The sequence below is a fragment of the Fusarium solani genome (genome assembly GCF_023522795.1).
Source record: "Fusarium solani strain SB1 chromosome Unknown bctg00000013, whole genome shotgun sequence".
NCBI classification, from domain to species: domain Eukaryota; kingdom Fungi; phylum Ascomycota; class Sordariomycetes; order Hypocreales; family Nectriaceae; genus Fusarium; species Fusarium solani.
The window spans coordinates 1,916,472-1,941,813 of NW_027072145.1; the positions used below are offsets into that span (position 1 = coordinate 1,916,472).

General features: G+C 51.0%; 8 protein-coding genes across 8 annotated transcripts; 2 read left to right on the plus strand and 6 right to left on the minus strand.

Moving 5' to 3' along the window:
• Nucleotides 1–151: 151 nt before the first annotated feature.
• On the minus strand, nt 152–2,354 carry MRS44_017452 (uncharacterized protein; the record flags this gene model as incomplete). The annotated part of the gene is made up of 6 exons (XM_065617820.1): nt 152–826; nt 896–956; nt 1,015–1,153; nt 1,201–1,261; nt 1,313–2,219; nt 2,344–2,354. 6 exons carry the CDS (start codon nt 2,352–2,354, stop codon nt 152–154), a joined length of 1,854 nt encoding a protein of 617 aa, XP_065473892.1.
• Nucleotides 2,355–3,262: 908 nt separating this feature from the next.
• Nucleotides 3,263–3,718, minus strand: MRS44_017453 (uncharacterized protein; the record flags this gene model as incomplete). Its single annotated transcript, XM_046273274.2, has 1 exon — nt 3,263–3,718. The coding sequence occupies one exon, from the start codon at nt 3,716–3,718 to the stop codon at nt 3,263–3,265; it is 456 nt and encodes a 151-aa protein (XP_046123584.2).
• A 567-nt stretch (nt 3,719–4,285) lies between these two features.
• On the plus strand, nt 4,286–5,275 carry MRS44_017454 (uncharacterized protein; the record flags this gene model as incomplete). Its single annotated transcript, XM_046271916.2, has 1 exon — nt 4,286–5,275. One exon carries the CDS (start codon nt 4,286–4,288, stop codon nt 5,273–5,275), a length of 990 nt encoding a protein of 329 aa, XP_046123585.2.
• Nucleotides 5,276–5,402: 127 nt separating this feature from the next.
• MRS44_017455 (uncharacterized protein) lies at nt 5,403–10,830 on the minus strand (the record flags this gene model as incomplete). Its single annotated transcript, XM_065617821.1, has 7 exons — nt 5,403–7,080; nt 7,607–7,671; nt 7,727–7,863; nt 7,930–8,408; nt 9,062–9,434; nt 9,494–10,646; nt 10,702–10,830. 7 exons carry the CDS (start codon nt 10,828–10,830, stop codon nt 5,403–5,405), a joined length of 4,014 nt encoding a protein of 1,337 aa, XP_065473893.1.
• Nucleotides 10,831–11,545: 715 nt separating this feature from the next.
• On the minus strand, nt 11,546–11,791 carry MRS44_017456 (uncharacterized protein; the record flags this gene model as incomplete). Its single annotated transcript, XM_065617822.1, has 1 exon — nt 11,546–11,791. The coding sequence occupies one exon, from the start codon at nt 11,789–11,791 to the stop codon at nt 11,546–11,548; it is 246 nt and encodes an 81-aa protein (XP_065473894.1).
• Nucleotides 11,792–16,880: 5,089 nt separating this feature from the next.
• MRS44_017457 (uncharacterized protein) lies at nt 16,881–17,627 on the minus strand (the record flags this gene model as incomplete). The annotated part of the gene is made up of 1 exon (XM_046274387.2): nt 16,881–17,627. One exon carries the CDS (start codon nt 17,625–17,627, stop codon nt 16,881–16,883), a length of 747 nt encoding a protein of 248 aa, XP_046123589.1.
• A 2,157-nt stretch (nt 17,628–19,784) lies between these two features.
• On the minus strand, nt 19,785–22,509 carry MRS44_017458 (uncharacterized protein; the record flags this gene model as incomplete). Its single annotated transcript, XM_065617823.1, has 4 exons — nt 19,785–19,853; nt 20,009–21,441; nt 21,493–22,339; nt 22,390–22,509. 4 exons carry the CDS (start codon nt 22,507–22,509, stop codon nt 19,785–19,787), a joined length of 2,469 nt encoding a protein of 822 aa, XP_065473895.1.
• A 1,284-nt stretch (nt 22,510–23,793) lies between these two features.
• On the plus strand, nt 23,794–25,232 carry MRS44_017459 (uncharacterized protein; the record flags this gene model as incomplete). Its single annotated transcript, XM_046279819.2, has 3 exons — nt 23,794–23,907; nt 23,961–24,566; nt 24,627–25,232. The coding sequence occupies 3 exons, from the start codon at nt 23,794–23,796 to the stop codon at nt 25,230–25,232; spliced, it is 1,326 nt and encodes a 441-aa protein (XP_046123591.2).
• Nucleotides 25,233–25,342: the final 110 nt, after the last annotated feature.

Here is a 25,342-nt window from a genome sequence, read left to right on the forward strand (position 1 = left end):
CTTCACCTCCATTGCCCCCGCCCTAGTTCCCCGTGTAAACCAACGTGTTGTCCCTGGAAGGGCAACATCTATCGCCTGGTCAAACAACTTGAAGCCTGACCAGGCCTGTCCATATGGTACAAAATTAAGCAATAGCATATACCATGTATTACTATGTAGTCGGATAATCCTCGTACTTCTCTACAATCTTACTGAAAATGGCCTTGATCTTCCTCGCCGTTACAAACTTGATCCCCAGAGTATCAAACAGCTCGATCGAGAGGCGCAAGTCGTCGGTTGCCCTTGTCTCTTCTAGAACCTTGCAGAGGTCATCTGGCTGTGCAGTGACGGAATAGACAAGCGAGATCGTAGAAGTATATAAGGCGAGAAAGTTTAGCCAGTTGAATGCAAATCTGCCTTGCTGGTGCATACTAGAGGCATGCCGGATCGACAAGGATGCTGCCTCTGCAAGTGTTTTGATCCGGGTCTGATCGAGAGTAGGGAACAGGGGTGTTGGCCGATAGAGCATGGCAAGGTGGGTATAGTAGTTGAAATCATACCAGGTGCTCGTCAGATGTGGCACCTGGGCGTCGACCTTGGGCAGAGGGAACGGCATGTCTCGACGCCATTGGATAAGCTCCTTGTGGAGAGACCGGATGATCTCTTCTCGTTCAACAAGCGTCAGCCGAGGCGTGTCCGGGTTGGAATAGACTCGTCTGTTGATCTTGCTGGAGATCCTCCGCAGGACCAGGATATGGAGAGGAATGGCCATGATTGAAGGGTTGAGAGATGTCTGTGGCCGGATCCCATCGGGCTTTATATTTTCATCATCAACTGGCGCGAATGGCTGTTGTTTTCTCAGAGCAAGGTCACAAACAAGTATACTAAGGGGATGCGTCTCCGATCTTTCACATACCAGTATATCAATATCGTCGTCGTGGACTGCAAATGGTCGACCGAGGGCCGTTGAAACCACGCTGTAGTACCCCAGAGTTGAGAATTTTCTCACCTGAAAACTCACAGTTTCAGACTCACCGATCCATCATATAGAGTGAGAAAAACACTCGCTTGCGCTTCTCAATCACGTCGAAGGGTAGCCCCTCGCAAGATGAGGACGATTGGAGGCCCATGCCGAGAGCGATCCGGGTGGCCATTCCCACGAGAAACCAGGTATCTATCTTGTCAGCCACTCTGGTATGCTGTATAAGGGTACTAGCTTACTCGGCCCAAGCTGGTTGAAGAAAGAGTAGGACACCTGTAAGATAATGACTTCCAAAGCAGCCTAGACAAAGGGTGAGTCGGATGTGGACCTAGGAGGTGTAGTAGAACTTACCATATCCCCGAGCCCAAGAGCTGACTCAAAATACGTAAGGGCTTTGTTATAGTACAGCATCGACTCGGACTCGTCAGCCAGAGATATAGAGCAGTATGCTGTTGACCCAATCGCCAGCACCATCCATATCCTGAACAAGCACAGCGGCGACTGGGCCCAAGACGATTGCGGCTCTTCACGGACGCAGCGAAGAGTCGACAGGACTTCGGTACGATCAACAACAGGGTAGAGAGTGTGCGAGTGAGCAAAGTAAAAGTCGACGAGGCTGTTGATATGTGACTGGTCTGTTGGAATGCTCAGGTTGGCCAGGTGATGATCTGGCTCTGTGATGTCGTTGAAGACAAAGTCGTTCACCCACGCTGGGTCGCACGGCATGGACACTCCCAGATTGTCAAACATGGGCGAGTTTAGGAGATCTGACGGCGAGACAATATTGAGGCGTGCCAGCATGTCTTGATCTCCATCGTTACCAAACACGAAGTCGGCTCTATCCGGCGTCAGCCTCCGGAGCACTGTCTGAGTGAGCTTTGCGAAGGAGAGGCCAGAAGAAGAACCCAGATGTCGCTCGGCTGTGGCTTCTAGTGAAAGGTGCTTTAGTTCTCCGTCCAACGTCTGTGGAGGACTGGGAAGGGCCGGGAGTATGGCGTCTTCCGATGGCATTGCCAGACCACTCCATTCCCCATCCTGGGCCTGCAGAGGCAGATCTTGCACGCAGTCCTGCCCATGAGCAGCTGTGACATCACTTCCGGTGGGAACCGCGCTTGGGGTCACTTGGACGGCTGTTACTGCGTGTGTCACGGCACTTTCCGACAGGTGTTCACCTGCTCCCGTCTGAGGCGATGTGCGTCGAAGGTAGGAGAGATTCTTCTCCAGGTCCTGGACTCGATTCTCAAGTTCGCGCACGTAGCTGCAGACATCCAGGGTCAGTCGGCACACCAGCATATGATTGCACGTTACTCCTTACGCTATAGGATACGAGGCAGTATTCCGATCATCGTTCAAGAAGCTGCAGGCGATAAAGGCTCGCCGACAGTTCTCGCATTGTGGCAAGCCCCGATCGCACCTCTTCTTCCGTTTATGGCATCGAGAGCAAGAGGTTCTTGCCTGGCCCGTAGCGCTTTGCGGCGGCATCTTACTGCGATGGCGCCGCGGCAGGGGAGATGGGGTAGCCAGAAGAGGGGTTGTGGGAGTTCCAGGTGAGCGAGCCGGATAAAGACTGTAGATAGAAGTTGGATGCCAGGGTCGAAGTAACCCTGATAACTTATCTCGGTGGTTTTTCTTTTCCCCGCATTCCCACCCCTTCCGGCTAAGCTCGGATTAAGCTCCAAATTTCGACATCTCGATATCAGCTCCTGTTGCTGGACCCTCACTGCCTAGATGTATTATTGTAACTAGATTACCCCATGCAAGCTTGGTCTGCTTGCTTTTAGTTTAGATCCGAAGCACCAAGGCCCCTCTAGACTGCTTCTTCCACTACGTACCCTAATATCGACATGGCTCTGCTCCGGTGGCGGAACTGATGGCAATCTTGAAGTTACTGCGAAGAACCGTGTGGTGGATTGATGGCAACATATAGATAAATATCTGGTTAGATAGTCATCCTTCGATTCGTCATTTGGTGGAGAGTTTCAAGGGCCTACTCCCAGGCGATGCGGTTTTAGGGGCACAGTGCTGCTAATAAACAGGGGCAGCTTCTGCCATGAGTCAGGACTGGGCCGGCAGGCCGGAGATCGGAGATAAACAAATCAGACCTGTCATCAAGAGATTGCTACTGTATACCCTGGGCCAAAGGGTCCACTAACGGATGGTCGGCTTTTCCGCCCTGGAAGAAAGCGGACAAGGCACTATCACAAAGAACACGGGAAGCGTCAAGACTCTACTGAGCCATCGCCATTACTGTACTCGAGCAACACCTGAACCCTCACCTCGATTAAGTAGACCTTGGGAACTCTAAATCTCAACTACAGCGACAGCTTTGACCTCCACAATCAGCCGCGGATCTGGCAACTCCTTCACCCCGATGGTCGCCCGGGCTGGTGCGCTGGCCCGAGAAGCAAACACTTTGTTCCATTCCTCATTCATACCTGCGTAGTGATTCCCCATGTCCAAGATATATACCACAGCGTCAATGACATTGTGGATGCCCCCCTTGCCTTCCGTAGCTCCCTTAATAATGTCGTCGATGTTTTTGAGGACGGCAGCCGTCTGCTTGCGAATGTCCAGAGTGCGTGTTCCGTCGGCGTTCTCCGTCACTCCCTCCCAGGTACCATACGGACGGCGGCACGCCATGCCAGAGATGTAAAGAGTCCGGTGGTTTGAGGCTGGTGCAATGCGTGCGTGGGGATATCGTGTAGGGCCCTCAGGGGCGTCTGGGTCAAGAAGAAATGCTTGTCCGTTTGGTGACATGTTGGGCTGAAGGAAATGCAAGGTTCTCGTGGGGGGAGTAAGGGTGTGGCACGGTCTTGACCATGTGTTAGTGCTTGTATCGTGATTTGACTTCCTGAAAGATGGTAATTAGAATTTGGCTTGCTCTGACCTTTGGATCTAACAATTATATCCAATCCAGGGCCCGTTGTTTGCAACAAGCAGCAACCGAGGGTGTATCGGACTCTCCGACTCATTCACACAAGGCATATCGGCACAGGAGATGCATGGGTAAACTTGGACCGAACCGTTGCCGATCTCCCAAGAGGTGCTCGACCTAGAGCTCCCGTTCTGCCAAGTTGCACCACTTTCTAGCTATTTCCACTTGAACTCTATACCACCTACTAAAATTTTATGCTAGTAGTCGGAGCCTATTTAGGCTTATGTGGTCTTTTCGTGCCTTTCTTACTGGAGGGCAGGGTTACATAGCCAGGCATAAACCCCAATCAAAGATCGGACGTTCCGACAGAGATAAACCCCAGTGCAATAAATGGTGATCCAGGTCAAGTTATTCGAGGCCACAACAACACAGCAGAGTATCCAAGCGCCATGTCCGCCCAACCAGAGCCTCAAGTTCAACACTTTGAGATCAAAGGCTTTGTCTTTGAGGACGGGACTCAGCTGGCTTCTACGCGGCTGGCCTACCTTGACCTGAATCCAAAGGCTCACAAAACGGCCCTAATCATCACTTGTTTTCGTGGACGGCTACAGTCAACACTCAGCTTCTCCAACGGCGCCTTGCAGAGCCATCGGATCATTGTCGTAGCCCTGTTTGGAAATGGAGAGTCGTCAAGCCCATCCAACACGCAGGGATTTCCACGATCCGTCGACTATCGTGACTGCGTGCGAGCCCAGCGAGACTTGCTTCACCATCTCGGCATCCAGTCTCTTGATGCTGTATTGGGATTCTCCATGGGTGGGCAATGCACGTACTACTGGGCCATGATGCACCCAGAGTTCATTGCAAACGCCATAATCATATGTTCCTCTGCGAGAACCAGTCGGCATAATCACCAATTCTTGGAGGGTCCAAAAGCAGCTCTCGTGAACTCGTGTGACTATATGGACAAGACTCGTTCACCAGATTCGCCACCGCTTCGAGGACTTGGCGCTTTTGGAAAGGCCTACTCGGCCTGGCTGACCAGCGCCGAGTGGTTCGAGCAAGAGGAATACAAATCTATGGGCTACGAAACACAGAAGGCGTGGGATTCGAGTATGGCTGTCACTAGCTACTATTCCTGGGGGCCTGATGACCTTCTCGCCCAGTTGGGCATGTGGCAGAGGGGCGATATTACGGTCCTGAGCGGCTCGAGTTCGCTCCAAGCCGCTCTAGCTCAGATCAAGGCACGCGTGCTGCTGATGCCTTGCCAGACGGACCAATATTTCCGTTGGGAGGCCAGTCAAAAAGAGTCGAGCTGGATCCAGGACGCGACACTGAACGTGATACCTTCCATCTGGGGGCATCTAGCAGGAATCGGAACCAACCCAGCTGACAGGGAATGGATGGGTAAGACAATAGATAGTTTCTTGAAAGGCTGATTTATCATGTATTTTGAGAAGAGAGCTGAATGGGACTAGAGCTGTCTTGATGGCCAACTTAGTAGTTATCAACACCAGCTTCCGCCTCCTATCCATGCTGTTTATAGTAGAAGAAACAACAAAAAAATTATATCGACTTCAAGTCACGGCCCCATTCAAACAATGCCGCTGCCGTAATCACCTGCTCATCATTCCAGTGTCGTCCAATGATTTGCATGCCGATGGGCAGTCGGATCCCCGGCTGGTCTTGAGGGCTGGAAAACCCACATGGTACGCTCAGTGAGGGATGCCCTGTTACGTTGAACGGACACGTGTTGCTCGTCAAGCCGATGGCTATGGATAGTTTCTCCAGGATGTTTGATCGCCCTTCTCCACCCGTAGACAGGTCGGGATGGGGCATTGCGACACTTGGTGCACACGGGGCTACGAGGACGTCGACGTCTTCCAAGGCCCGATCGTAGGCTGCTCGAAGCTCAAAGACCTTTCGATGAGCCTTTGCCTCCAGCCCTGGTTCAAGCTCAGTCTCTGAAAGTTGCCCGCTGAGGATAATGTTGACGACGGCAGGGTTAGATGAAGTCAGCAGTTGGTATGTGTCCTGGGTAGGAGGCCATCTAGACTTGATATGGGGTGGCAGGTGAGTGAGGTGTCCAGACGTCTTTCCCTTGCACATCCATTCAGACATAGACGGCCTTGTCGATGCTGTCCAGATAACAGGGCCGTCAAGGTGCATGGGTACTGATACGTCCACGACAGTTGCACCCGCAGCTCGGAAGTAGAGACTGGCAGCTTCAAGGACTGTGTCTCGAACTGCGGGGGCGATACCAGGCATAAGAAAGGATTCGCTCAACAGACCGACTCGTAGCGGAGGAGAGTCTCTCGGGACCACACCCAGCGTCGCTCGGAAGTCTGTCAAGATCCGAGAGTATCTCTTGACCTGATGGCACAGAGGTGATTCAGGCGTCATCCGAGGATCGAAGCCATCGTACCCAGCCATAACCTCGAGCAACGCGGCAATGTCGTTGAGATTAGATGCGAGAGGTCCTAGATGATCGATCATTGGTGACATGGACGTCGCGCCAGTGTATGGCACCAAGCCAAACGTAGGCTTCAGGCCGTAGATGCCGTTGAAGGAAGCAGGGATACGGACTGATCCAGCCTGGTCACTTCCTATGGCTATCTGCGCCGTGCTGCCCCAACTTCCGTGTCGGCTACGGGCCAAGGCATGTGCAGCAACAAGAGCGCTGGACCCACTGCTGCTGCCACCAGCGGTATACCCATGGAGAAGAGGATTGTGGACGGGGCCAGTTGCTGAGGTGAATGACAAGGGAGATGCACAGAAGCTCTCGCAAGTAGATGTCCCTTTGATTTCAGCGCCGGCCCTGAGGATTCTAGAGACCACTGTAGAATCTATTTCCGAGACCGGATACGTCCCGTCATCAGAAAATAGGGAGGAAAGGGTCCCGAGAGTCGTTGGCAGCCCACCGACTGAGATGTTGTCCTTGACAGCAACAGTCAGGCCGCCAAGAAGTTGGCTATCTGGCTTTGCTGAGACGAGGCTGCATCGATGACTCCAAGCATTAAAGGGGTTCTCCTCGGCCGTTGGTTTCCAGAATCGACGGCTCCCCAAGACGGGCTGAGCCTGGAGATCAGGGTGAGTATAATCCGGCATCTGGTCAACCTGCTTCATCACTTCTTCGAAGGACTGTAAAAGTAGCAAGTAATCTTTGGCATCTTGGCCATGGCCGAGTCGTATGCTAAGCCTACTGGCAAGCTCTTCTATCTTGTCGAGGGTGATATCCGAGTCACTAGCTTCAATCGTTAGCCCAGTTGCGTGAGAGAGAAGGTGAGGGGCAAGGGAGGGAGCCAAAACTCAGTGTAAGGACCGAGACATAAGGCCCCTGATTGATAATGATATCTACTTAGTACTTGAAGCTGGGGAACTACTCACAGGGATGTGTCTGCAAGTGATACGATAGACATCTTGAACGGGCTGAAAGATAACGGCAAAATAATGCTCCAGCTATACTCTGGCTGTACTCTGTAGTCCTAAGTGAAAGTTGCTTTGAGCTGAATAATAGTGATGGTCTCCCAATCATAGCCTTCAGGGGGCCATTGATAAGGTTGGCAGGGCGTCGGAAGTGCCGATACGCCAGGCAGGGAGGGCCCAACCTGCTAAACCATAACCAGGAGTCCTTCTCCACTAGATTGTAGGTAGCATGCACATGGAAAACGAACATGTCACCTGTTATGTATCGGAGGCGACTTGATTCGCATTGTTTATACTTCTACCTCAATGATAGTGCTAGTCCTTGACACCAGAGCGAGGTCTACCTTTGACCATTAGCCAGCAGAATGCGTCCCCCATCGACACACAGCGAAACTCCATCGACGTATGACTGTAAACCGTCAACATCATGCCCTATGTTCAGTCTCAGCGTTGCAAGAACCTACCCCAGCTCGGCTGGCGAGATAGAGCACCGCGCCAGCAATGTCCTCTTCCTTCCCTGCCCGTTTTGCAGGGACCTGGTCAAACAATGCACTGAACATGTTTCCTTCTTGCCCGACTGGGTTCATGTTGCTCGGAACGACTGGGTCAGATTAGCAAGGGTCGGTTTTACAGGCATGATATCCGTCGAAGGGCTAGTCAGACGCACATCCTGGGTTGATGCCCGTCACTCGGACATAGAACCTGCTGAACTTTGCTGCCAGCAGCCTGACTAGATGGTCAGTAGCTGCTTTGCTCGTGGCGTAACTTGTGAGGTCCACATTTGTAGCATTGTGCATGCTGGCGCAGGAACTCGTCATAATAATGACACCGCGACCTTGGCTTCTTCCGAGCTGATTGTTGCCTAGGTCAAGTTGTGATGCAGCAGAGAGCAACGGCAGTAGGGCTACGGAGAGAAAGTAGTGCGCTGTGGTGTTGACAGAAAACGTGTCGGCCCAGTCTGTGTCTACCGATGACCACATGGACCCCTGTAGCTCCGGAAGAGGCGCCGTCAGCACGTCACACTGAACCAGGGGATCTCGTCGGATACCGGCATTTGAGACGAGAATGTCGAGGTGGCTCTCCCGGTGGTTAATGTAGTCCGCAAGCTCCTGGATATCCCGCTTGGACGACACGTCGCATGGTACGCTAGAGATGGATAAGTCGCATGTTGATATTTATGTATCGAGGGGTAACTTGCCCAAATGCAACTCCTCCCGAGGATTGACCCAGTTCGTTAAGCTCGGCCACCTTTTCTTGGATAGGCTCCGAGGGTAGAGCCACCACATAGACTCTGGCCCCATTCACCACGAGACCCTGCCATCACCGGTAAGCTGCTACAGAATCAAAACAAGCGCTGTGTGTTACAGAGCGCACCTTGCTGATCATAAAACCCAGCCCACTGCTGGCACCTGTGACAATTGCGACATGGCCCTTGACGCTAAAGAGTTGTGCGATGTTGAGTGAGGCCATTATTTTGTGACAGGCGGCTTAATTATATAAAGGGTGCAGATTAATTGGTTGGCGAGAAGTTGTAGTCGAGGGCCGGGCGGTCTCGGGGTTTATGTATGAGCTGCCGAGATTGTGGCTGTCGGGGAGGCCGATGATTCAACTGAGGCATTTGTCACGGTTCTACAGAGTCTGAAGATCTCCTGCTCGAAGGTCCTTTTTTCTAGTTATTTCATCCCAGTTTATAGTTAGAACTACCTCAAACACAGCGGTCCTTCCCACATCTTGTCAAATCCTTTCTCGTCTTGGTCCCATGGTCATCCAGCAGAGATCCCTCCGTTCTTCCTCCTTACTCCTTATAGTACTCCTTTGTCCTTTCTTCAGCCGCTCTTAGACATTCGGCCGTCATGGCTGTGTCCCTTGGAATGAGCTTCACCTTGAACTCACGGGGAATCGCCACCAGTGCTGTCTTGAACTGGTTGTACTCGACGTAATCGGTGTTGGGTGGCATCTCCTCGCTGGCGACAATCTTGTATGAAGACAGCAGCCGGACTAGAGCCGCATACAAAAGGCGAGATGCAATGTATTGGCCGGAGCAAGCACGAGAGCCAGTTCCGAAGCTCAGATGGGCAAGCCCGACGCTCTCTGCCTCGGTGGGCGGATCCAGGCTCTTCAGCCATCTCTCAGGGTTAAACTTTCCACCGTCGGGTCCGAAATGATCAACGTCTAAGGAACTGCGTCAGCTTCACTTGTTGTGGCTCGGTGAATTGTCCAGGCGAACTTACCATGGTTGCCAGCCTGCGCATTGATGAGAATCATGGTCTTGGGAGGGATGATTGCACCATTCCAGTTGACTTCGGTGACTGTCTTGCGAGGGAGACTCATGGAGCTGACGGTGTAGTATCGACCAGCTTCCTTGATGATGGCATTGATGTATGGGATCTTTTCCTCCACGTAGCATCTGGTCCAGGCATCCCGTACGTCAGGGTAGTGGCGCTTGATGTCCTCATAAGCCCGGTCCTGCCAGAGCTGACCCTCCTTTGTCGAAAGCGAGCCGATGCAGGAAGTCAGAGTCCCCGGGATGGTCTCGAATCCACCCGAAACCAGAGAGAGGCAGATGGATGAGACCTCGACACCCGTCAGCTTGGTCTCCTGATCCTTCAGGATGGCGGCCGAGATGCAGGGCTTGTCCGTCCCTTTCTTGATCATGTCGCGGACCTTGTCAAGAAGCAGGTTCAAATAGGCGTCACGCCGTTCTCGAAGCTCCTTGGACCGAGCATTCTTTTCGTTGTTGGGCAAGTATCGTAGGATGGGGACGTAGTCTTGCAGGTTCTCGGACGCACTTCGCAGCAGTGAGATGGCGGATCCCACGTGCAGGATTTCGCGGAGCAAATTGTCGTAGACAGCGTCCATTCGGATGCCGTAGCAGAGGGTCAGGGTGGTGTTGAGCGCGTACCGCTGGATATAAGGCCGGACGTCGATCTCAATCTCGCCATTTCTTGAGTCTTTTTGCATATCCCTCAGGATGCAGTAGCTCTCGAGGTCAAACATGGGATAGTAGCTCTTCAGAGCGGGTCTTCCCAGTGCGGTGCCGGCTGCCTTGCGCTTCTTCCTGCAAGAGTCGTCCCAAGGAGAGGACCCGATGGTGAAGCCCTGAGTGCTGCTGATGACGCCATGGAAGGTGTAGAGCTTTGGACGGTCAATGACGGCATTCTGGTTGCCGAGAAGCATCTTCTTGCAGTCCTCAAATGAGTTGACCACGACGGCCCTGGTGTTTCCAAGCTTGATCTGGAAAACAGAGTGGTTGTACTGACGCCACCACTTCTCGCATGTACTGGCATGATCTTCACCAAGCTGGAGAAGGTGTCCCAGCACCGGGACGGCACCAGGAATCTCTGGTAGGCCCTTGATATGAGGTATGTCGGTAGCGTACAAAAACTGCAAAAGATCAGGGCCGGCTCAAACCATGGGGGTGGTGACAGAGAAAACGTACATTGTAAAGCACATAGGTCACCAGGACCACGGCGAGCGCCGTCAACATTGGCCCGGCGTACTCATGGTCCCTGAGCTGGGCCCATCGATAGCCCAGAAGCTCTGGGCGCAGGTCAAACTTGACATCCATGAGGGGCTAGGAACTTGGCGATATCACTGCTCGACAAACATGTGCGTGCACCAGTCGATAGCGATGAACATAGGTGATCAAAGCAACAAGGTAGCGTTCAAGTTATGTTACAGATATGATTCCTATCTTCAAAGGACGGCCCCAGGCACAATCCCGCTTCCCCGCGATGTGGCGGAAGTTTGGCGTCGGACCCTCCGACGACCCTCCGACGAGGGCCTCCCTGATTAGCGATGCCACTTTATACGAGATAAAGCTATCAGTCATATCACCGTCGGCCGGATCGACGAGTGTCAGCATATCAAATAAGAGTGGAAAGGCCGATTGTCGCAATGCTGCGCCTTGCGACTGTTAACGATGGATCCTCAATTGGAAGGCAAACCATCAACAAGAGCCGCGACTTTAACTTGGTACTCCTGTTCCTTGATGCTTGAGTCAAAATGGCGAACCACCTCTAACTTAAAGTCGTCCGGATACTTTAAAGCACTTCTATCACTTAAGCTTGTCAAACTTGCGAGTGGAGTTGCAAGATCAAAGTCACTGCCTGGGCTCGACATCGCTTTGGGCAACCATGTGCATAAACAGAGTGAACTGCAACGTTGCAACACGTGCGGAACAGGCTGAGCTTATCCAGTAGCTAGCTGGGAGAAGAAATGGTTCCCAAAGAGGCTGGCTGAAGAGTGTAGCCAGACCCAGAATGACGCGCCATGGTGGCGCGCTATTCGAGGTAGTCAATGTGAAGCTGCGCTGTCTCCTTGCAAATCGACTCCGCGACAATCTCTCGAGCAGTCGCCTGGAATTGTGCCTGCAATCGGAATGCTTCGACCAGACTAGCTGGCCCAGCTGACTGGACAAGCGCAGAGACAGGGGTGGGCTCGATGTTCCCAGACGTCGCGGATGTGGGAGGGGCTCTCGTTGGTTGACGTTGGCACTGACGCGAGCGCCCGCGCTTTCGTTTAGCCATTTTCAGCTTGAAGACTCTTCAACAAAAGGGCGCTTATCGTGGGGACGCCAAAATTCGGGAAGAAGTTGAAGATGGTGACATTGACGGTCGTTGAGGAATCAAAAACTCCTACTTCGTTGACAGGCCATGGTCCAGACGCTCTACAGCCTGCGCGCCATACGCTTGTAAACAAAACAACCTTACGCCTGTTACCGGGCGACCATGCAATGATTGGCTCCTGTTGGCAGCGCAGGGATGCGTCGTCCGTGCCGTGTTGGGGCTGGCTGTCGGGGCTATGTATCAGTGTGGCTCCGGTGCCGGTCGGCGCGGATGATCGTGAGCAGTCGACGCGTTTTGTTCAGTGGCGTCGTCGGGGCGATGTCGAGTCGAGATGCATGGTTCCTGTTGAAGCTATCAATCAAGTCACGAATAGTAATAGCAATAGTATCAATGGAGCGTGTGGCAAGTCATGTGAAGGTCTCTCCAAGGAATGATGGCCAAGTTGCCCATGCAGCCAGTGCATCAACCCCTGGGCAACAACTGATGAATCAAAGCGATGCGCATCGCATTGGATCGCCATGGGTTGGTCGGCAAGAGCAGGCCAGAGAGAAAAAAAGGAAACAAAGACAAGTCAAGACGTTGTTCACTTGAGCAACGTGCGTTGTAAATCGTCAAAAATAAGGCCGTTGACGAGAATAACCTGAAGAATAACGGTGAAGCAGGAAGGAGGAAAATGGGGGGGATGTGGAATGAATATGAATGCATTGTTTACTCATGTGCAGCTAATCAGACGCAGGCGGGGGTTTCTGTTGTCTGTGCACAATCTCCCTAATTGCGCCGGGGCCAGGTACCTTCCGAGCCACACTGATGTGAGGAAGCATAAGCGTACAGTAGACGACACTTCTATTTGGTAAAAATATATGAATAAATTCGTGCATCTGGATCTTTTATGTCTCTGAGAACCTTTTTCGCTGTCGTTATCGCTTCCTACGTCAAATGAGTCACTTATCTCAGTGGTGAGGTCACGTTATGGAAGCACCTGTCTTCAACGCACCCCACAACTCCGCTATAGCCCAGGACACTTTCTGATCCTCAGTACAAGCCCAACCGGTCCAATATTTTCCAAATCCGCCATTTATACTGGTGACAATCCAGGGAGATGCCATCTTCTAATTTACTACACACGAGACGAGAGTTTACTTGGGGCTGTATCCTCAGCCTGATGTTTGAGCTTTGCGGAAGGGATTCCTGTTTGACTACCCTAGACGAAGAAGAAGCGAGACTGGGAGCGAGGAGATGCACGTGACCCTACACACGTGATCTCCACCTTGTTATGATGCTGCGAGCAACTTCATCATCATCATGACCACAAAACATCACTTCTCGCCCCTGGACCTCCTTTCCGCACCAACAACCCTGCATTTCACCGGTTCTTCGGAGTATTTATCGTCATTTACATAATTTTCACCATCACCACTTTCATCATCACTACTTTTATCAAGAAAAGACTCTGTTGATCAACATACGACCATACTCATCAGTGATCAGCCTTGTCACGGAGAATTGGCCCACATCGCCTGCATCATCATCTGCCCTGCCCCTGTCTGGGCCCGAACCCTTCGAATTATCATATAGAGTGCATGTACGGTGCATGTACGTCGTAGGGTTGCTTGTGGTGTTGGGAGGTAGGGTCCAGGTGGTCAAGACACAGGCGAAGTCAGGAAAAAGCACAGATGAAGAAATCCCATATAAATGGTGGATCAGTTAGTATAAAACAGCTGCAAGGTTCCTAGAGAACCAGTTACTGCCTATTATTGTCGTTGGTGATGAATAACCCTGACTTGCCTCTCCACCTCAATGCCCCGGCTTTATATCCGATCTCAGGATTATATGTTAAAGGATATTATTACCCTCAAGAGAACTCATACTGAAGTAAAATGAAGATAGCCCTTCATTGTGAGCACGACAATGTCCTCAAAGCACCATCTTTGGGCTAGTTACTGACCTTCATCATGGGACTTGCGTTTCTGCGATGTCACTGGAACTACCGGATGGCCCTTTAGAGAAGTGGGTCGTGGACATGTGCAAGCAAGTACCTAAACCGCTAAGTACTCTAACGTAGGCAATCGAGGAGAACTGACAGGAAATTGGAAAAGCGAGGAGAAGCGTGCGATACATATCCAGCGTTCCACGTCCCCAGGCCTGTCTTTCCCCTAGAAACGATGGTCGCAACGTAGGCGCGCTCAGAAGGCGGCAGGATTGCCGTGAGTTAACCGGCATATTCCACGTTTTAGGATCATCAGATCTACCTTCGCCGTAGTGGTAGTCGTATTACAGAGGCTCACCGAAGTGACCAGGCAGGACGAGATAACCCCATTTCGTGATAGGCGTCTCAACTATGCCATCTGGCCGAGGTTAGAGTGACGGCTTCAAGACGAGAGTATACCGATGGAGAATGAGTCATCGACAAAGGTGCGAATGCAAGCACGAAATCTTGGTCAAGGGAATTCCCGCCATTGTATTTCAGCGACGACAGTGATGTGCCGCAATTAACTCATGAATGACATTGTTGTTCAATCAGCACTTCCTCCTCTCTCAACATATGCGTTAGAGGGCGATACCTACCTTGATGTCATGATAAATCCACTCTAGTGTTTGCTCGCTTTCCACACTGAAGTCCTGTTCCTCTGGGACCTCTGGGACCTCTGTGCCTACGGCGACAGTTCCTTTAGGTGCTTATGCTGGTATCATTCGCCCCCATTCATCTTCTGGTCCGACCGAGCCCATGTCGTCCTAGCCGCTGAGTCTTTATCCCGTCACTCTAGGCCTTCTGGAAGAGGCTCTTATCTCTACGAGGTTGGCATCTCTTGGGGATGCGCTGGCATCGCGATCCATCGGCTTATAGGCAATTAGAAGGAATCGGAGTGGCCTGGGCTTTGCGAGCTGCATACTCCAAAGCAGTTTAGAGATAGGCCATTTCAGGTTATGTTATGAACCAGTGGATGAGTTTTAGAGGGTCGTTGGCGTTGAGACTGAGCCGGAGTTGGCCACCCAGAGAGCATTCTGCCTGACGGCAGGTCTCGATGGAATTCTTCAGAGTATGTGAATCCAATTCGCGGTCAACCTGGCAGCAAATTTACACGTGCGCGAAAGCTAGCTTTTCTATGATATACTATCTGGTACCAAAGAGAATTATCAACATCGGCCTTCAAGCCGTGAATAATTTCTACTTTCATCGCCTCCGTCATTCATTCAGTTGCGGTGCCATTGATGATTCAGTTCTCGGCCCACAAGGAGAAAGATATTGGCCAATACCACAGGATGCAACTCATGTCGATGAACGAAGGTGACTTGATAGACACATCAAGCCCCGGCAGGGGATCTCTTTAAAGAGATTGCGAAATAGTGAACGCTTGCGGCCAACCTGGGCGCACCATGCTCAATTCCGGGCCATGACTCGGTCAGCTTGATATCAAAACGATGAGATGACCATCGGCCAAGCATAGCATCTGTTGCAATATCGGGGATGCCGGAGATGCCACGGCCAAACAAAAGGGAAAAGGATTTTGTTCCAGTCAGTAGCAGTGGCTTCTGTTCGAGCGTCTAGATACTAGCAACCGTCATGGCGAATACAGTCCGGAGTCCTGAGCCAGTGGCCCATGCCTTTGGCATCTACTCTTTCCTGTGGATGAGATATAAGACGACAAGAAGCACTGAACAAAGCTGAACGAGCCTCAATTGACTTATCACCGGCAAACAGACTTGGCCGAAGAGAATTACGGAGTTGCTTTTTCTCATCATGATGTCCCCGACAGAGGCAGTCGAGCACAATAGCAAGAGGATACTTATCAATACATGTCGAAAAATGACTCAAAATGAAGGCGCCCATAGCAACAGGCATCAGAGAAGCAGATAAATTAGTCTGTATTGCGACAATCTCGAAGTGTTGGGCTAATGTGTGGTGGGACTCTGACGAACGAGCGCGCCGTGGGCTCACTCATCCGACGTAATGGGCGACTGGTACGACAAGTAAGCATCTCTAGCATCTGACTATGGGATTTGGCTACGTGTTACGAAACGAAATCTTTATTGTTAACCTAACTTGTCAAAGGTAGGCCAAGTCGATAAGCTCGCGACCAGAGACAAAGATCGAGGATCGGGGGTTGGTCAACGGTCAGTAATCCTCCAGCGATGGAATTTATTGCAACAAAATAAGAGCAATAAAACGTGATCCTCTGCTCAGTCGAGCAAGGTCGTGACATGCCATGGCTGACTGACGTCTCCGTGGAAGCCACATTCCACGCCATCTAGAAGTTAGGTAAGGTAGAGCTTTCAAGAGCAAAGGACGCAAGTATTGTGGGCATAGGGAAGCCCCACGATAGCAGCAAGATCTTAGAGCTGCAATGCTTGGATATTATTCGATCAAACTGGCAGAAATAGTCGGATGTGCCTCCTCTGAGCTATAGAAGAGCACTGATGATGTCGTTGACGTGGTCTTTGACAGTTGTATAGCCCATAAAGCACACATTCCAGGTCGTTGTTCCTTGCCTTTTGGTTTGCGTATCTACCTTTGCTTGCGCAGCTGGGAATCGCGTTTACTGACGGTCCAGCTTGTCGATTTGGCACATGTGGTGAGGTCCATTAGTTATGTTGAATTCTCCCAGTTTCGTAGGGTTGTGGGCCTCTCGCTTACGGAAAGCTGAGGGCGTCGTGGTTAATCTCTGGTTAATGCCTAGGACTAGAGTTTTTATCCGCTGTAAATTGATTACTTTAGTACCTAGCATGGTGTCTTGAGCGGCTTCTCATTGACCGTGATGGCAGATATTTCATCTAGAACATGTCACCAGTTGGCAATGATGTAAAAAGACCAGCACGCAACGAGAGCGTCAGTGTGTCGTCATATGTGGGCAAGATCATCACTGAACAATAGCGGCAAATGGCAGTGAATGCTCATTTATTGATTGCACGAGGCAAATTTCTCAAGACAAGAGTTATCAGAATAAGTGTAGGGAGAATGATAGTGATCGACTAGAGCGCGATGTAGGCCCCCATCTCCAAGCATCCGATGTGGAAGAGTGTGGGAACAGGACAGATATGCACCTGTCACCCTCTACTCGGTCACAAGCCAAACCCGATAAACGATGTACGGCTGGATGACCTTGGTAATCTCCTTGACCGGGGGCAGGATGGGAACAGTAATGTCCCACTTGGTAGTAGTGATGACGTTGACCAGCTGGGGGTTGTCCTTGCCAACGGGAGGCTTAACCCACTTGAGCTCCCATTTGATCAAACCCTCGCCAACGCTCGAAGTAACCAGCTTGAGGAAGTCGCTGTTAAACTCAATATCCAGTAGCGGCTTTGCCTCCTTGGGGATCACCGCGGTGATAGACAACGTGCCCTCATCGGAAAGGAGGGATCTGATTGGGGGAAGCACAGTAGTGATGGTGTCGATCTTCTTGGCTTGGTCGCTGGTCGTAGTGACACCATCGGCTGCCTTCGAGTTGACAGAGACTTCGGTACCATGGGGAGGCTCGGGCCACCCGATGTACTCGATTTTGACCTCGGAAGTACCATAGGCCGTCTCAACTAGGACCGTCTTGTTGTTGAAGTGGTCGATGGGGAGAAGGATCGGCAGCTTGAAGCTGATGTCCACGTCCTTGCTCGGGGGCGTCTTGCCAGCGCCACCGCTGAAGGCCTTGATGGAAAAGCGCAGGCCACCCGCCCAAACCTCTCGCTCAAAGAATGGAGTGAAGAAGAAGCCAGGGATTTCGCCCACAGCCTTGAGCTCGAGGTACCGGCCCTGGCCATGATACTGGGCCGAGATGCCTTCAGGTGCGATGGGAACAAGGGAGGCCATTGTGTGAGAGGTTTTGTGGTGGTGTTGTATTAATGATGGACTTGGATGTATTGAGTGATGGGTTGATGATGTGTTGACAATGTGTTCTTTGCTATTGTTGAAGCCCGGCCCTTGATGGGTTAACTGAGCCAGAAGATCGAGTGATGGGTTGGGTTGACCTCACTCAGTTGGAAGGAAGGGTTATGAGTATATATAGATAAAGCGGGACGTAGAGATGAATTCAACGACGTATCGCCATTGTGCGTGTCTATCAACGAAGTACAACGGCTCGATGACCTGATATCTTAATAGTATGGTGCCATAATAGTTGTCAGAGACGCGTTTTAGTCGGTGGAATGTAGGGAGGGGTCTGGACCGTAGCTGAATGGTTGCACAGCCAGCGGCAGATACACCTTTTCCCTGCTCTATGGCGCCTTTCTTGGCCCCTTAGATTAGCCATTCCAGTCTTTGTGAGTACACTTGTCACATAGTAGTTGAGGACATGGTGCAATGCTATGTGAATGCTGAGTAGTCACACCATGCCGTTGGCAGCACAGCAGGAGTTGGCAAACGCTACTACTGTGAGAGAGTCAGTCGTTACAGTATCTTTGTGGTTAAAGGTTCATGGAGGTATCAGTGGAGAAGGCCCGTTTGACTTAGTAGCTACACAAAATAGTCAACAAATCTTAACCAAGAACAAGTACCGTGGCATGTGACTAGCCCAGCCAGCCACGGGGCGCGGCACGGGACGAAGCCTAGCCTTGATGTGAAACGCTGTCTCGGTAACTGAGCTAAACGCGGGGGCTATCAGCTGAAAGTAAGGTAGGAAATTGAGGCGCTCACCCTAATATCACATATGTAAAAGGCGGATAGTATGTGACAATGCAGCGCCTTAGACCATGGCGGTATGGTCCGCTTTCAGCTGCGGTTTATCAAGCCACATTTACCCCAATCAGCTGTCAACGTCATCAAGCAGGGTACGTGGACTCAGCAAAATCCTAATTTGATCTATCCCCGAGAATGTATGTGGAACGAAACTTCCTCCTCTAGGCGTGGCTCGCATGTGACGTTGAGGGCACTGGTGGGGTTTTGCTCATCCACTAACTTGGTATTTGGTGAATACCTGGGGACCAGGACGACACAAGTACTTGGGGCTACACGTGGTGTTCTTATTACTAGAATTATGTCATGTGGTAGCATAAAAAGAAAAGAGATCTTGTCAAAACCGAAGTTTAGACTTTCCTGTGATTAATCATCCCCATATCTAGATAGTCAAGATTTCAGGGAGAAGTCAATGGGCAAACGCAAGCCGCGCAGCGACCATCGGGGTGCTTCAGCCAGTTGCACTTTTTGTCACCTGTTCCCCAGGTGTCACCGTAACCACCTCAGGAGGAGGATAAAGTCACCAAACGCTGACTATTGCTCCCGACATAAGGCTATCTCCATACCCAAACCTAGCACAGGCTGAGGCTCAGGCTGGAGAAATTGACCACCTCGCAGCACCGGCGGCCGCAGAATAGCAGGTTTCGTCGCCAGTGCTTTGCCCCTTTTGGACAGAAGAAACATAGATTTGAATTGTGAGACGTCTAACTCATTATTATTGTTGTCTGCAACGATGACAAGAAGCCATCAGCCACAACAGCAAAAGACACAGTTATCAATACATGGCGGCATCCAAGCCCAATACCGTAAAACACCGTAACCTAGGAGTTTCTCTCCTCGTAGGGTACTATCAATTCGACGGCCCACGGGGCCCCCTCGAGTTTCTAACTTTCCTCCCTTCGATTAATATTTTACTGTACAATGAAGATCAAGTAGAAGCAGGGGAAGTCGAGAAACTGCGTTGCAAAGGGGACAAGAGTGCTGCCAGAAGTCTTGCTGTGCACCGCCGCTAACGAGCAAAACTTTGCTCCCGGAAACTAGAGGCCTCAAACACAGCATTAGAGCGCCGCAACATGTTATTCAACAAAGGATGGTCCACGCCGCTCATCGTGAGCTTGTTCTCACAGAAAAGGCCCTCTTTCAGCTTGGCGGCTTTCCAGACCTCCCCTTTCTGTTCATGCAGGAATACAAAAAGATACGCAACGCTTGTCAGAACACACCCGTCACATCTGCGTTATATCCTACAGGTAGTACAGTAGTACCTACAATGCCAGACCAGTAGACCCATTATTCCACCTATATAACAGGAGTACTCGTCGGCGTGCTTTGCTCTCCTCGACATGAGAAGTCCCGGGACTCTGCACGCTGTATAACGTTGAGCGAAGAACCTTGCGGAAGCGTTTCTGTTTGAGTCACGACCAAATTAGCATTCAGCTGTGTCCGCCAAAAGATTTATTTGCAGATAGTCAGTAACGAAATAGAAGGCGCTGGGCTCGTGTAAAAGAAACGCAGCATCTTACCTGAAATTCTGTGCTCAACGTGACCACACAAACCTCATGCGCCCGTATAATAATCTCGCACGCCTTCTCAACAGCCTCGTTGGGACCAAGTTGAGGCATACGATCGGCAAATAAGAGTAAAATAAAGCTTCCATGTAGCAAGTAAATGCCAAATAGATATGGCATGAAGGATAGCTCTGGGTCGCAGGCCAAGATACGGGACATGGCATCTGACGCGGCTATAGCATGCGAAGCACACTTCATAAACCCTACAGAAGGGATCCATCCATCTTTGTTATCCAACATAGAGACTGCATCCCATTTTCCGTGCAGAAGAACGTGAAGGACGTGGAGGATGAAGGTGCTGTATGCGGTGACGAGCTCTGCCTGTGCATGCTGGCGGTTGGACGGTGCTCGCCGACTGTGATATGCAGTGGTATTGGAATGGTGGCGAGTGTCGTTGTTATCTCTGCGGGCGTTGTGCCCAAGTTGAAATGTCTCGTCGTATTGGGAGGAATTTACGGTGCTTGGAGTGCGGACTTGACTGGATGGGATCGTCGCGCCGTCGAGGGCATCGACTTGATACAACTCAGCCAAGTCAGCAATGCTCTGCGCACAATCAGCCATGATCTGTTCAATCATAGCCGTGGCCGTGCTATGTTCATCTTCATTATCATGTTGCTGTTCTCCCATACCGCCATTCGTGTTGTTCCTCGACTGCCGCATATTGCCAAATCTGGGATGGCATTTCTGACGGTGCAGCTGGATAACATCGCCTAGAATTGTCATGAGGGGTAAGAAGTACTCGAAGAAACTGATTCCTGAAACTCGTGTTGGAGCCCCGAAACCGCGTCCTGGATGTCGTTGCTGCTGTTGCGAGTCATCAACAGCTATGGGGTTGTCGCTTGTGATTGTAGGATTCCCTGAAGGTGACAGTGACTCCCAAGCCTGGTCTGACAGAGGTGCGTACAATTGGCACTCATCATCAAGAATGCGTAGGGGCGCATTGAAGGCGAGAGCCAGGTGTCGATCGAGACAGAAGATCAGCCAAAATACCCGCCGACGCTCTTCTTGTATTTCCGGTATTGACAATCCCGTACGCGCAGCCTCACAAGGTCTACAAACGCATGGCGCGTTCGTCTTTGCCCCTGTACACATGGTTGATCCTGCTCCCGACGGCTTGTCTTCAGGAGTGTCTTCTCGATTTAGGCACATGTTGTTGGACAGACGTAATGCCTTGTTCCACCACCTGATACAGTCCGTCTTAAAGTCACCGCCCGAAACCACGATGGTAAGGAGGACGAACATGAGGACATCATCTATCAGGGGCGTAGGTGGAGATACTGAAGTGGATGAGAACTGATAGTCATAGTCGTGTGGACTTGACTGATGCAGGCTGCCAAAGGTGGCATCAGCCGAGGCAGGAAACTTGAAGTCCTTGACCAGAGGCCCATCTAATCACGAAATATTTAGCAAGACCCATGAAATAGTGACAGATGCCTCACCAGTAGTCCTATTCCAGAGGTCACGATCTCTATCCTGGATCAACCCCATCATCAACCTTCTCAACCCCTCACAAACGCGCGACTTTTGGCCAGGCAGCAGAAACAATGAGCTCTCAACTGTTTGCGCGCTGACCCAGAGCATCGTGACCAACAGAGCTGGTGTAGATCTTCGAGGGTTAGTAGATCGGAGGAGAGACTCTTTTCTCAGGACGTGAACGAGGACATAGGGTGAGGAACATCGAAACAAGGATCCGCCAGGCTCGACAAAGTAAAGCTCCAACAGCTCGCATGCAAGATCAGCGTCGATGATGCCTTCTAGCATGGGGACAATGGGCTTGAGACATTTGTAACGACATTCCCGGGTGCTACTGGTATCTCGGCATTGCGCTGTCGTTTGCGATGGCGCAGTTGTAAACCAGACACCTTGATCTCCTGAACGGTTCTGCCCGTGTGCAGATGATACGGAAACACGTGGGCCCTGTGGCGCTGCAAGTATATTGGGGACGGGTGCCGTCGCAAGGCAGAGATCAGGTAGAGCATGAAAAGCAGACTGATTACCATCCACGTGATATGCTTGGCTAGATGCTAATGTCGTTGTCGTGCTTTCCAATGACTGAGGTGGTGCCGCATCAGTGTGTGATGAGAAAGAGTTGTGGTTGTTCGTAGCCCGGCTAGCATCGTCCTGTGGCACGCGCGAAGCATACAAATGACTGATACTCTCATCTGCGTCCAAGATATTTTGAGCAGCAGCTATTGGGTCATGGTTTGCAATCCTGCGTGATGTCGCTTGCAAGTTCTCGTCTGGTTGTGTTTGCAACCGCTGCTCCTGTTGCTGTTGTTGACGCAGCTGCGGATGTATGTTTTGCTCCAGCTCATGGTTGGCTTCGGATGAATCACCATCGCCATCCCGAGTATCATGGTCATCTGGACGTTGCCGAATGCTTCTCGAACCTGATGATTGCCGCGTAGCTTTCCTAGAGCTCGGCTTGCGACCACGCCGGCCAATGCTGCGGGCATAGTGGCAGCTCTGATCATATTCTGTCAAGACAGGGAGTTATTAATCATGATGTTGAGAGATAACGTTGTGATATTGCAGGACAAGATAGTGTCATCCCTCCACTGCTCATATCCTTCGACATTGAGCCATTAGACACGGTGAGAGTTGCTTACCTTGACAACGATGACTACACGACGGACAACATCACAATGTCAGCCCATTGCTCCCCAAATAGTAGTGCTTTGTGGCATCATATCTCAGTAGGTATCCAGAACACTTACCACGGCTTTTGCCCATCACAACGCACCCTCAGCGCGTTACATCTGTCGCAAGCGCGTCTTGTTCTCCTGCGACCACCGAATGATTGAACGACCTGTGTTTCCGAGAATCCATTGTCCCCACCGATCTGAGAGTGCTCATCATTGTACCCCGTATCCATTTTGATTAGGGTCCTCGCGATATCGGATTTCGGTTCGTGTTCATGCAATCAGGGAAGCTCCTGATGAATGAGCGGAGCTAAACATGTGCCAAATAACCGTGGGGTAATTGTGATCAAGATATCGGTTATTTATTACGTGGCAAACATTCCCGTGACAACTTGACTAGTCCATTTTCGTCTTGGGAGAGTCGGTTATTATCCGCCGGGGCATTCTACAAATGGCTTAGCATCGCTCAAGGCGGGGGAAGAGGACAGCAAGAATGAATGGTGATTGGCTTGCCTAATGAACCGACGGCAATAATATGATCAGTCAACCGATACCCGGGTAGGACAGGCATCGCTGGAAGGATGAGGGGAAATGAATCCTGGTAGGTGGCAAACGAGCTGAACGATCTTGTCATTACAGTAGGAGAGACGACCTTTACAGTAAACCGTCGGGTAAAAGGAATGTTTCTTTGTACCGCAGTATCCCGAGAACTTGGGTCAATCGTGTTTTGACCGTCACCTCTTGATACAGGATGTGATCCTATTAGTTGCACTTGGTCTCAGAAGGGGATCCAGTGTGGATATGGGCGCGACATTACAACATTGAACTCAAGAATTGCTGATGTATATAATGGCAAATAATACCAATAGTTGGGAACTGATCAACGAACAAGCGCTGCTTATCCCTTGCTCTTCATCATTACTTTCTTGTTAAATACTTTGCAATACAAGATCTCCTTTCTCAAGTCTCAGTGATTTCAGGCCAAAAGAGCAGCATGGTGGTCATCAAGAGTATCGAGTCACACGATGTGCGATTTCCTGTGAGTATTGCTGCTCCGTTGGCTACAAAGTATATGGAAAAGACTGACTGAGGGGAGACATGCAGACTTCTCTAGACAAGGCTGGCTCAGACGGCATGAATCTATCTCCAGACTACTCGGCCGCTTTTTGCGTCCTTGAAACAGACGACCCTAGGCTTACCGGCCATGGCATGGTGAGTAATCTCATCCTTGCGGTTTTTGAATGTCTGTCTAACGGTAATCGTAGACCTTCACGATTGGCCGTGGCAATGAGCTTGTCTGTGGTGCGATAGACCTTCTTGCACCTTTGATTGAGGGCAAGGATCTCGCTGAACTTACAGCCGACTGGGGCAAGACCTGGCGGTACTTGACCTCTGATTCTCAGTTGCGCTGGGTCGGTCCAGACAAGGGCGTTATCCACCTTGCCCTCGGCGCTTTGGTTAATGCCATCTGGGACTTGTGGGCCAAGAACCTAGGCAAGCCTGTCTGGCGCGTGATCGCGGATATGACGCCGGAAGAAGTCGTGCGGTGTATCGATTTCCGCTATATTTCAGATGCTTTAACCCCTGATGATGCCCTTGAGATTCTCAGAGCTGCGCAACACGGTAAAGAGCAGAGGATCCAGGAAGCTTTGAAGAATCAAGCTGTTCCAGCGTACACGACCAGTGCGGGATGGCTGGGCTATAGTGAGGATAAGATGAAGAGATTACTTCAAGAGAGCGTACACCAGGGCTTCAAATATTTCAAGCTCAAGGTTGGAACAGATCTCGAAGAGGACTACAGGAGGTTAAAGATTGCGCGGGAAGTGCTAGGGTATGATATGGGCAATGTGCTCATGGTGGATGCGAACCAGGTATGTTCAGCTCATTATCATGACATAGAGAAGACGTTTTACTTATTCCCGACTGCCTAGGTCTGGTCTGTTCCTGAGGCCATCACGCACATGCAAGCCTTGGCCAAGTTCAAACCATGGTTCATTGAGGAGCCAACGTCTCCCGACGACATTCTGGGCCACGCCGCGATCCGCAAGGGATTATCTGACACACCCTATGGCTCAATCTCTGTGGCCACGGGTGAAATGTGCCAGAACCGTATCATGTTCAAGCAACTGCTTCAGGCGGGTGCTGTGGATGTGATTCAGCCTGACGCATGCCGAGTTGGGGGTGTCAACGAGGTCCTCGCCATTCTACTGCTCGCGTGCAAGTTTGGTGTCCCTATCGTGCCCCATTCAGGAGGTGTTGGTCTGCCTGAGTATACCCAGCATTTGAGCACGGTTGATTATGTCGCCATTAGTGGTAAGAGGAGCGTGCTCGAATTTGTAGATCATCTACATGAGCATTTCCATCATCCTTCGAGGATCGAAAATGGTTATTATGTAACTCCGCTGGAGCCTGGCTATAGCGTGGAGATGCTTCCAGAGAGTATGGAAAGATACAAATACCCAGGCGGGGAGAAGAGTTGGTGGAGGACGGAGGAAGCAAGGACGGTGATTGAGCAACCTCGAGTCAAGGCGCTATAGATGTGACATGTTTCGTTTTCCCCTATAGGTGCGGTAAATGTGAGTATACAGATATAGAGTTCCTTTAGGCTCAAGATATATTCACACAATTCATTCATTTCGGCAGCAGT